General features: G+C 40.4%; 1 protein-coding gene across 1 annotated transcript in view; it reads left to right on the plus strand.

Moving 5' to 3' along the window:
- Cul1 (cullin 1) overlaps window positions 1–12365 on the plus strand; it is an 80109-nt gene that overhangs the window by 62712 nt on the left and 5032 nt on the right. Inside the window, exons 9-17 of the mRNA XM_031381082.1 lie at window positions 8–67; window positions 5953–6060; window positions 6135–6241; window positions 7637–7685; window positions 8296–8427; window positions 9263–9380; window positions 10202–10278; window positions 10719–10850; window positions 11896–11988. Coding sequence (XP_031236942.1) covers window positions 8–67; window positions 5953–6060; window positions 6135–6241; window positions 7637–7685; window positions 8296–8427; window positions 9263–9380; window positions 10202–10278; window positions 10719–10850; window positions 11896–11988 — 876 coding nt within the window. The remainder of the gene's footprint in view (window positions 1–7; window positions 68–5952; window positions 6061–6134; window positions 6242–7636; window positions 7686–8295; window positions 8428–9262; window positions 9381–10201; window positions 10279–10718; window positions 10851–11895; window positions 11989–12365) is intronic.

Genomic DNA, 12365 nt, shown 5'->3' on the forward strand with positions numbered 1-12365 from the left:
ACTAGAGACACATATTCATAATCAGGGTCTTGCAGCAATTGAGAAGTGTGGAGAAGCTGCTCTAAATGTAAGTAGGACCTGACTGAAGAGCAATTGAGCCCATTATTTTCACATGTTAACTGCAGATGTGTGTGGTGCATCTTTGTTACAATTTTACTGATAAAGAGAACCTGTTTTGGCTTTTGAAAGTAGAACGTTCACAAAATCCTTAAATTATTCTAGCATTGCCCCGCTCCTGCTCCCTTTAAGATGGGGTTTCATTATATAGCCCATGCTTGAATTTACAGAGATCCATCTACCTCTCTGCTTGTTCCTCCTGAAAGGCTTGCACCACCATACCCAGCTCTCTTCAGCAACTTTTGAAGTATTGGTAATCTCCTTTTTTATTTTTGTCTTATTTTAGTGTTTCTGTGTGAATGTATGTATGCCTGAAGTGGTCAGCATAGAGAGGGCCTCAGAGCTCCTGGAACTAGAGTTATGAATGGTTGTGAGCCACTGTGTGGTTGCTGGGGACTGAACTCTGACACTCTGGAAGAGCATCCAGTGATTTTAACTGCTGAGTGATCTCTCTAGCCTCTTTTTTGTTGTTTTTTACTTTGTTTGCTCATTTGTATTTTTTCACTGTGTTAAATGGGTGTGGTGCCCACAGGAGCCAGAAGATTTGTTGTGAGTCACCCAATTTGGGTGTTGAGAACTAAACTCTGGTCTTCTGCAAGAACAATATACTTTCTTAACTGCTGAGCCACTGCTTATCCTAAGTTTGTGAATGATAGATCTGTAACCTTGGGAGAACAAGAATAAATTTTTCTTGTTGTGGAACAAAACTACATACAAGGACAGAAAAACATAACAATAATCTTTTAAATCTAGCATGACCACTAGATTTAAAGGTGGTGGTGGTGCACACCTTTAATCCCAGCACTTGGGAGGCAGAGGCAGGCGGATTTCTGAGTTTGAGGCCAGCCTGGTCTACAGAATGAGTTCCAGGACAGCCAGGGATACACAGAGAAACCCTGTCTCGATTTAAAAAAAAAAAATATCTAGCATGACCAAACTGTCAATTTGTATCCAGGATACTCATTTTTTTTTTCCAGCAAAAGGAAGAGTTTAATCTTTCTATAAGGGAACTCATTATGGAAACAATTCATTCCCAAATCAGTTTTTATGCCACATTAAACTAAATTCTGATGTAAACTGTGTTGTACAATGGCAAGTACTAAAGTGACCCCCCTGTTGGTTCAAGACAAGTTAGAACCCTATCACTGACCTTGTCTCTCGGGGCCATCCTTTGTCAGATGGGCCATCCTGGGCTACCTCTAGTGAGTTCTAGGTTAGAGGATAAGACCCTATCCTAAAAAACAAATGACAAATCTAGATCTTAGGCCAAACATAAATGTTTGGAGCAAAAGGGAGCAGAGAGTATAATAATAATAATAATAATAATAATAATAATAATAATAATAATAATAGTAATAATAGTAATAGTAATAGTAGATATTATAACATAATAATATAATAATAGATATTATAATAAATACTTATAATAAATAAATAATAATAAAAATAATAATAGATAGCGTGTCTTAAATTACTGATGTTTGTCTCTGCGTTCACACTTTAAGCTACATGCAGTCTTATTTCTGCTGAAAGACAAGAAAAAGTCTTATTAAAAATGTAAATTTGTAGGCCGGGCGGTGGTGGTGCACGCCTTTAATCCCAGCACTTGGGAGGCAGAGGCAGGCGGATTTCTGAGTTCGAGGCCAGCCTGGTCTACAGAGTGAGTTCCGGGACAGCCAGGGCTACACAGAGAAACCCTGTCTCGAAAAAACCAAAAAAAAAAAAATAATAAAAAAATGTAAATTTGTGTTATGCAGTGTGTAGGACCTTATGCTTATTTTGCCTTTCTCCTTCCAGTTAATATCAAAGTTAGTTTTATAGCTAGGCGTGGTAGCACTCGCCTTTATTTCCTGTACCCAGGAGGCCAAGGCAGGTGGGTCTCTGTGAGTTTGAGGCCTGCTTGGTCTACATAGTGAGTCACAAGCAAGCCAGGGCTGTGTAGACCCTGTTTTTACCAATGAATGAATGAATGAATGAATAAACGAATGAATGATTATTTTTTATATTCCTGAACACACATGGAGTGTCTTGGTGGCTAATAGAGGAAGGAATTTCAGGATTGAACATTTAGTGAGTGTGCTGCAAACAGTAAGTTGCCTCTTTCTTTGCAGTTGATGGTTTGTGGTGAGGGTGTGTATTTCTGAAACGTTGGCTTTATGTTGAGGTAGATGATTTATATGGAGGCAAAGTTACTCAGAAGGCCAGGTACTTATGGATAGCAGTCACACGTTTCTTCCTAGATGATTGTATGATGTGTTTGCTTCTTCCTGGGAGAAAACTTTAATTTCTTCTCCTTAATTTCCAAAAGGCAAATTATCCAGAGGTAAGTTCAGTGTTCAGGAAGAACGCGTGTATCCTGTAGTTGCTGTGTTGATAGTGGTTAACTGATAGAGTTTAACAAGTTAACAGTTAACACAAGCTTAACAGTTGTCTCTCATTTGCCCCTGACCCAATGAAAAATGCAGATTTTGCTTTTGAAGGTGGCTCCCAGCTTAGGTTGAAAGCATTGTTTAGATCTATTAGTGGCCCAGTTTACACACATGAAGAGTGAGATGTTTCTTTAAAAGGCTAAAGGATTCCAGTTTATCTCTTTTGACAGTATTCTTGAAAAGTACTGGGTCAGAATTTAGGATCACAGCCGATGTGGTGTCTAAGTCTTACTGTACAGCCCAGGGTGGCTTCCTCTTAGCCTCCTCGGTCATCCTTCTATGGGCATATGCTTCACTGCCTGAATCAGGTCTTTTTGAAGACCAGTGTTGATCTTCGTGTGTGTGTGTGTGTGTGTGTGTGTTGGAACTGGGGGTATGTACATACGTGTGTACCTGTGTGTGTAGAGGCCATAATTAAATGTTGAACGTTGCCTTCAGTTACTTTCCACCTAGGCGTATTGAGAACCCAGATAGCCCTTCAGTGATTGAATAAGCACAGTCTAAAGAAATAAGACAGGATTTAAGGAGAGACTGGAAAGATGGTGATAGCTCAGCAGATGTTGGGAGAACTTGGAAGCATTTTAATTATGTCAACTCTACTGGAGGAACACAAGGAAAGATGCTAAGGGTATTATTATTAATAACTATCACTTGATAAGACTAGATTTTTATTCAAAACATTGCTACAGTATAGAAAGTAAGACTAATGAGAGGCAGTAAGAATAGCAGTAGGCTTTGTTAAAACAAGATGAAATGACAGTGATGGGGGGGAGTTGATCTTTTTTTGCTTAGGAAATATGGAATCCCATGACTTCTGAAGATCAGGCTGGGCAGGCTTGGTGGGGACTTTCATCTAGATTGTTAAAAGTGTCAGTCATGGGTGATCTAACAGCCTTTAGAATCATGGGCATTGAATGAGAGATCCCTTGGGAACTGAGAGGAGCTTTGTTTCCTATATGTAAAAAACCAAAAACCTCTCATGTGTTGTTATGGATGTGGACCAGATTTATCACTATTATGTTCATTTTGTTTTAAACCTCACCTTTTTTTCTCAAAGCCAGGCATGGTGGTACATATTTGTAACTCTACATTCAGGAGGCAGAGGCAGGAAGATCAGACCTAAGGCCAGCCACCCTTGACTATACAGTGCATAGGAGACTAGCCTGAGCTATGAGACCTTGCCTCAAAACAAAGAAAAACATGAGTGTGATCCAGAGGACCCATAGTGGAAAGAAAGAACTGACTCCCCCCACCCCCCCAAAAAAAATTGTCTGAGCTCCATACTAGTGTTGTGGTACTCCTCCTCCACACTTAAGCATGTCATACATACACACTGTGATAATGAATCTTCTGAATCCACTTTTCCGGGGCTTGCTATCTGGTACAATCCCACCCTCTCAGCCATACTCTGCTGGGTCTTCTCTATTATGAGAACTCTAGAATCAATGTGAAGGCTACTTTATTCTGTGCAAAGCTTTGCATCTCTACGTGGGATTTACTGAGAAATTTGATTCCAAATCTTGAATATGAAGGAAAATTTAAAAATATGAAAAGGCCAGAGAAATGGTTACAATTCTTAGCACGTAATGGTAAATATAGTTAATACTGATACCCAAGACTCGATCTGTAAATCACTACAAAGAGCAAGAAAGCAGGTGCATGGAGGTGAAGCTAAGGCCAGTACCTTAGGAGCCACAGGGAGAGGTGGCTAAGCCTCATGACAGGCCACACGCTAAGGGACCTAGCCTCTCAATAAATGGGAGTTTATCGCCTCTCTACTGCAAGGCTTGAGTCATTGTAAAATAAAATAAGTACCAGAATGTGTGTGTGTAAAATATATATATGTAAATAATATACCTTGTATGAATCCTGTGAGTCATCGTCCCCAAAATAACAGGCTTTATAAGCAATATGAGTCCTTAAATTTGACGTGCAGTTGGTTCTTTGCAAGGATGTTAACCTCCTTATGGAAGCTGGGTGGTCCAGTAGTGGTCACTGCACTTTCCTGAGGTTGGTTGCTCACTGCAGGCTAGAGCCCTTTGTAAAACCAATGACCGGGAAATCAAAAATAATATGAATGTTGTATAGTAATTTGATGTGGGATCAGAAATCAGATTAAAACCTGAGTTTGCCAAAGTAATATGGGCTTTAATGACAAACCAAAATTAAGTCAAGCAAAGGGAAAAAAAAAATGCATTGCTTAAAAAAGAAGAGCCCATATGAAGCAAGGTGCATGCTTGACTTGTAGGTGCTCTCGGATGCTTTCTTTAGAGTGGTGCCATCTCTGCAACATACAGGAGTAGTTGTCAGGAGACAGGGACCAGATTATCTGATTGTATCAGGTAAAGACCATCTTTCCATCTCAGTGAAATTGTATCATCATACTATATATTTTTTCATAATAATTTTGCATCTATTTATTATATTTTTAAATAAGGCATACCTGCAGTGTATAGAAAATGTATCATAAGGTTCTGGTTTTACCCATTATTAATTAAAAACAACTTTTACCAAAAATACAAAGTAATTAGTATTCAGGGGTTTCTGCTTTCTCATTTCTGAATTGTGCAAGATAGTGTGTCAGGAACTGGGGTCTGGATACAGTGGTGGCAACAGGGAAAGGAACAAGGTCACAAGTTTATGGTAAGCTTGGGCTATATATAGAAAGGCTGTTTCAGAAATATCAATGGTGAAATTGTACATTAGGAATTTAGAGGCATTGCAGAATATTTCTTTGTGTGCCCCTGAAGCTCCTGGTTTATGAAGGGCTAGTCAAGAGCCTTCCTGCCTCTCTGTGTCCTTTGGCTGGGTCTTTTCCATTCTGAAAACTGAAGAGAACATACCAGACACAGGAGTCATCTGCCCGAGTCCTTACCTGGCTTATCTGCCACTTACTTTAGTAAGACGTGTAACTAAGTTTGCTCATGTTAATGGACATTAAGAATGATACCTGCCACACATTATGGGTCCTTGGGTGGCAAATAGTGACTGCTACTTGACCATTGATATTGATTCTTCCCCATCCATCTCCTGTATCTTCTACCAGTACTGTCCTCTTTAGCACCTTCTGCTATTTTCTTTTGTCTGAAGAGTCCCTGTTTTCCACACCCCAAGTCCCCGGTACTTGTCCCTGACCTTGACCACACAGTTGCCATTGTGCATTCCCATCTGTATTCAGACCTGTCATTTGAAAAAACAAGTTTTATGATATTTCAAGTTTTTTTACTTTGAAGAATTACTTTGTTTTACATAGAAACACAATGTCCTGTATGTTTTAGTGGTGGAACCAAAAGTATTTCTGATCATACTAACTTCTTTGAAGATGTAGTTCAGATTTATAGAGTGTTTTACAGTAGCGTAAAATATGTGTTTAATTCTTGTTTGTTTTGGCTTCCCTCTACCTAAGGACCCCAAGATGTATGTGCAGACAGTGCTGGACGTTCATAAGAAGTACAATGCCCTGGTCATGTCAGCATTCAACAATGACGCTGGCTTCGTAGCCGCACTTGATAAAGTGAGTGTGTCACTGTGCCTGTTCAGTGTGTATGTACAAGACTCCTTTTTTCTAACTGTCTTTTATATACACAGGCTTGTGGTCGCTTCATAAACAACAATGCGGTTACCAAAATGGCCCAGTCATCCAGTAAATCCCCTGAGCTGCTTGCTCGGTACTGTGACTCCTTGTTGAAGAAAAGGTACTGATTTGGTATTGTATTTTTCCTAGTACCCCTATTTAAACTTCAATTTAATACAAGGGATCAATATTTGTATTACATTTACTTGTATTGCACTACATTGTTGAAACCTGCATCAACTTCCACTGGCTTTCTGAACAGTAGTAGAAGGCTGAATACTACAATATAGATTATCTATCTGTTGGTCTACAAACTTTGCTTTTGACAGAGCTGTTGTGTAGCTCAGGCTAGCCTCAAAACTCCCAGCAGTCCTCTTACCCACAGCCTTCCACATACTGGCTTTGTAGAGCACACCACCATATTCAGCCATGTGAATGTTTTAAAGTTTTGTTTTTATTTGGTCATTTGTTGGTGCTACGGATACTTCATTTTCCAGTCACCATATAGCTCACCTGACACTTTTCCTAATCTTAGCTGTATTCAGAGCTAGAAGCGGTATGATCAGGTATGTCTTCTCTTCGTTATATTCCCTTAGCTTCTCTCCCTATCACAGTTTCATTCCTGAAATGTTCAAGGTTTGCCTCAGTGTCCCACAAACCACATCACCAAATGCTGTGAAGGGGACACAGGCCCCCAAATTTTACTGCTTCTGGTATCAGTATATTTTAAAAAGCTCTCTAAGACTAAGAGAATACCCATAAATGCCAGTGTGAACAATGACAGTTTAACAGACTGTCAAGGCCAGAGCGATGGATCAGCTGTTAAGGACACTTGCTGTTCCTGCAGAGGGCCTAGGTTTACTTTCTAGTATCCATGTTGGTCAGCTCACAAACATTTGTAATTCCAGTTCCAGAGAATCTTCTATTGGCCTCCATAGGTTCCTGTGTGTACACGGTGCTTGTACAGACAAGCAGGTACACACACATACACATAAAACCTTTTCTGTTTTTTAAAATTAACAAGTCATCATCAGTGAACTGGAAAATAATTGTATAAAATATAGACGATACAGCATCTTCAGACTGTGGTTGTAGCTCAGTAGCAAAACAAACAGCTATCGGGAGAATTGTGTTACCTGCTTTGTATGTGGTGGGGAAACATTGGGTAAGGTCACTTGCCACCTTGGATTGTAGGGAGCAACTGTAAGAATGAAGCTCATTTACTGATATTTAAATGGGTTGTCTTAAAGGAAAACTTTATAATACTATTATTAACTTCTGTCAGTTTTCATCTTAGATATTGTAGTGACTATATTGTAATCTCTTCCATGGTGGGGTACAATGTAAAACTTCCAGATTGCCTTAGGAAAGGAAAGTGACCCCCCTAGCTCTCCAGCTGACCTAAGAACTCATTATTTAATACTTGAAGCCACATGTAGCCCTCCTAGTTTGACATAGTAGTATGTATAACCATCTGCTTGCTTGTTTGTAAACACATTGCCCTTTTAAATTTCAGTTCCAAGAACCCAGAAGAGGCAGAACTAGAAGACACCCTCAATCAAGTGGTAAGGTGTTTCATGGCCACACCCATTACCCTTTGTAAGGCTGTTTTTATGTTTTTTTATGTTGTTTTTATGTTTTATGACATGCTAAGTCATAAGTATTTTGATTTTGAATTTATGGTTTTACTCCTAAATTTTACTTTAATATTGCTACTTTGCTTTTTTGTTTTAATTTTTCAAAGATTGATTTACTTTATTATGTGATATGAGTGTTTTGCCTGCATATATGTATGTCTATGTACTACATGTATGCTTGTGCCTGAGGAAGTCAGAAGGGTGTTCTATCTCCTGGAAATGGAGTAAACAGATGGTTGTGAGTCACCATGTGCTAGCAATGGAACTCAGATCCTCTGCAAGAACAGCAAGTCCCCTAATCCACTGAGCCATCTCTCCAGCCTTAGTACTTTGCTTCTTGCTACTAAGTCTAGTCCAATCAACTGGGATTTAAGGAATGGGTGGCTGTATTTATTGTGAACATTTCAGGATGAGTTTGTACTAGGTTTTGAACTTTAGACCCACCCAAAACCAAGCAATTCTTGGCTCCTGGAGATAGCTAGAGACAATCAGCTTGTGAGTTAGCTTCACTAAGGTGTTCTTTCCCTGGCTTTCCCAGATGGTGGTCTTCAAGTACATCGAGGACAAAGATGTATTTCAGAAGTTCTATGCAAAGATGCTTGCCAAGAGACTGGTACATCAAAACAGTGCGAGTGACGATGCTGAAGCAAGCATGATCTCCAAGTTAAAGGTACTTTTCTTTTCCTGGAGAATCCCAATTCCTCAGGCTTTACTGACATGGTTTGTGCAGTGGGAGCCCTGCTTCTCACCCAGGCCTCCCGTGCTTTCCTTCCTCTGCCACCTTGTTTTGGGCCCATTTATTCTGTGTAGCCCTTCCTTGGCCAGGCTCTTCTCACCTTCTACACCCTCACCTGCCTCCCACACACCCAGCCTTGTTGGCTCTGTGTGAATGCTTAGTGGTTTTCTTAGCCTAAACTGCCAAAACAAAATACCATGGGCCAGGAAACTTAGGCACAGAAATGAATTCTCCGTTCTGGGGACTCAGAAGTCTGAACTCACAAGGGCCCATCTTCAAACACTTCCACATCAGAGATATAAACTTCAGCAGGCACATTCTAGAAAAGACAGTTCAGTGGTAGAATAAGGGACAAGCAGGTTATTTGGGCTATGGAAGGGTGTGTTTTGAGGGTCATTGCCAGCCCAGGCTAGCCTCTGCCTGCTGAGTACAGCACTTTCAGATGTGCATCACTTCACCTGTTTCTAAATTATTTCCTAGTCGTAATCTCTTGCAGTGCTAGAACACCTTTAAATTGCAGGTTTAAATGCTGCAATATGTTACTGCATACTGAAGATCCAATTGTCCAACTTTTAATGGTCTTTCTATAACATAATTTTTATCTGTATATATTTATGCCATAAGATATGACTAAATCTTAATAGTAGTAGGTTTATAGAACTAAAGACAAAGATATATTGTATTGTGATTTCTCTACAAATCCCTTATATGCATTGTGTACATTCATGTTTATGCAAATTAATGAGACAGTTGCTTGGGTTTATTTCAGCAAGCTTGTGGTTTTGAGTACACTTCCAAACTTCAGCGAATGTTTCAAGACATTGGTGTAAGCAAAGATCTGAATGAACAGTTCAAAAAACACCTGACGAATTCAGAACCGCTGGACCGTGAGTACTGAGTGCTCTTAAGAGGCTGTTTGGGCTCTTGGTAGCAGATGAAAGAAGTGACAGAATATGGAGTGAGGGTGGTAAATGGGGTCAGAGTTTCAGAGACTGAGAAGCAGGTGTTTCCTTCCATGCGCTCTCCTCCTCCTAACTCCCAGATGGTATGATGGCAGCTTTTGCTGGGACCAGTCGTGCTGATCTGTGGGCTTGTTTTGTCTTCTGAACCTTAGTTTGGATACATTTCTGATTATTTTCTTCTCTCTCTTATTTGTTTTTGATGAAAGTTGGAGAATTTTATTATTCCCAAATTAAAACTGCTGTCGGCATTAAGCTTGCATTGCTAGTGAACATCTAAGTCATCTGTGGATGAAAGTGTCCTAATCCTAGGTCCCACATGTCTCTGCTATGTGTCTTGACAGTAGTAATGGACACAGTTGTAGTGGAGGGAATGGATTGCTGTCAAGCTTTCCATTTTCTTGTATTTGGGTCTGTTAAATCATTGCTAGTCACCATACATTGCTTGTGCATGCTGAATTTCATATCCAGAAGGGAGAAAAATGAAATTGATCAAGGCAGATTAGCTTAGGAACTCTGTTGGAGGAAAACAGTTGCTGGTTCTTCAACCTTTGGTTTGAAGTTTTGATATAGGACATCTCACCCATCTACACATCATATATGTGTAGCCTACTTGACCTGTCATGAATTTTTAAATGTTTTGGCTGTGTGTGTATTTTGTGTGTGTGTGTGTGTGTGCATGCACACGTATATGTATAACAATAGAATTTTAAAATCTGTAGAGTAATTAAATGTGTTCTCTCCCTCAGTGGACTTCAGTATTCAGGTCCTGAGTTCCGGATCGTGGCCCTTTCAGCAGTCTTGCACGTTTGCCTTGCCGTCAGAGGTGAGGGTGGTTTTGTTCTCTGGTTTCTTTCAGCTGGCGAGAGGGAAAGGGGCTGCCTGACCTTAGTGTGCTGACTGCAGTGCTGTGTAAGAGTCAGTGCAGTGTGTGTGGGGAATGTGAAATGGGCCTGTGTTGAATAGCGAAAGGCTGGTCAAGTCTCTTGCAGCAAACAGTGTTGATTTACCCCTAACAAGTGGAGTCTCACTGGTTGTATGGTGAACTCTTGATGCACTTACTAGGCATGAAGTAGAAACCTGCTTTGCACTCTGCAGTCTTACAGTGCTCACAAGACAGTCCCCGGCATTTGTAGTTCTCTTCTCTGTAAGCACTGATTTTGTTCTCAGAACTTGGGGCAGGGACCTTTTTTTGTTTTTTTTTAAGAAATGCTGACTGTAAACTGTAGAACCATGGATGCCACATAGTGCTATTCTTTCATCTAGTTGGAGCGCAGTTATCAGCGATTCACAGCTTTCTACGCCAGCCGTCACAGTGGCAGAAAACTGACATGGTTGTATCAACTGTCCAAAGGAGAACTAGTCACTAACTGCTTCAAAAACAGATATACTTTGCAGGTAAAGTCATCTTTTTATTTGGGGTAAAATACTTGAGTACTAATTGATAAGACAACTTAGAGAAATCCAGTTAGGTACGTCATGCAGTGGGATGCAGTTCATCTTCTGACAGAGCCATGCAGGGAGTAAAGCATGCTTGTCTTGGGCAGGTGAGCTGAATTCCTAGTCACTGGTATAGGTGCACGTCACTTCCTTACTCAGAGCCTCAGTTTTCTCCTCCACTGAGTTAGGAGTATCTGCTTACACCACAGAAGTGGTCTTTGGTAGGTTTGTAGAGTGCCCTTGCCTGACATGCTTGGGTGACAAATATTTCACTCTCTAGTTCCAGTCTGAGCTCTCTGCAGCCTAACAGTGGTAAGACTCCCTAGTGCATCCAGCAGTGTGCAATTCCTAATAATGACAGCTGTGGGCTGACTGCATTTGTATGAAAGCTGGGGTCCGGTTAACTGACAGTGCACTGTGGCTCAAATGCTAGGTTCCTTCTACTCTCACTTCTGTACTCGGTGGTGTTTCACAACTAAACTTACCTCATACCTTGAAAAAGTTTCAGTAGTGAGCTGGTGATGGTAATTTCTTTCAGCTTTAAACTTCAGAGTGTGTGATTCAAACTACTCATTAGTTAACCTTTGTACTTGTACATTGATAAGTTAATTAAGTAACCATTATACCTGGTGTGGAGGTCTCTGGCAACTCGAACACACACATAATATATCCATGGTATGTACCCTCCAAAGTAATTTTTTGTTCTACTGTGCATAAAAATTAAACTCATAATTAATGTCTCTAAACCTGGTGTGTGTTTACACAAGTGTGGATATGCTCATATATTTATGCTTATATAGAGGACACATTGCAGGAGAAAACTGAAAGTCCTTTCAGTGTTTAAAAGTGTCTCTAAGGAAAATGTCCATTCCCCTGGCCTTGTGACACTTTGTATTCCCTCTTTTTTGCATTTGAAGAGTGCTTTCTGTGAAAGCAGGTTGTACCTATGAAGACCTTTCCCGTGTTTTCACATTTCCTCCTTTCTTTTCTCTGGACCGTGAAGGCGTCCACATTCCAGATGGCAATCCTGCTTCAGTACAACACAGAAGATGCCTATACTGTGCAGCAGTTGACTGACAGCACTCAAATTAAAATGGTATTTCTACTGTTTCATACTCTTTGTAAACCACACTGGCCATGAACTCAGAGATGTGCCCGACTCTACCTCCCATGTGCTAGGCTTAATGGTGTGTACCACTACCACTGTCCCTGGAAATGCTCTGTTATAAACCCAGTCAATCAGTCACTGTGTGTGTGTGTTCCCGTGCGCACGTGCTTCCGTGTCTGAATTCCTTTCATTCATTTAACCAGTTCTTTTTTAAGGCAAGGTCACATTCTGTAGGTCTGATATTGTTTAATCCTCCTCCAGCCCCCAGCTGCTTGAGTACAGTTTATACCACATCAGGCTCTCTCACTTAACCAGCTCTTACTTCCAGCTAGATTTTCAGAGATTAAAATTTGACTTTTTTTTTT

The sequence above is a fragment of the Mastomys coucha genome, unplaced genomic scaffold (assembly GCF_008632895.1).
Source record: "Mastomys coucha isolate ucsf_1 unplaced genomic scaffold, UCSF_Mcou_1 pScaffold20, whole genome shotgun sequence".
NCBI lineage: Eukaryota > Metazoa > Chordata > Mammalia > Rodentia > Muridae > Mastomys > Mastomys coucha.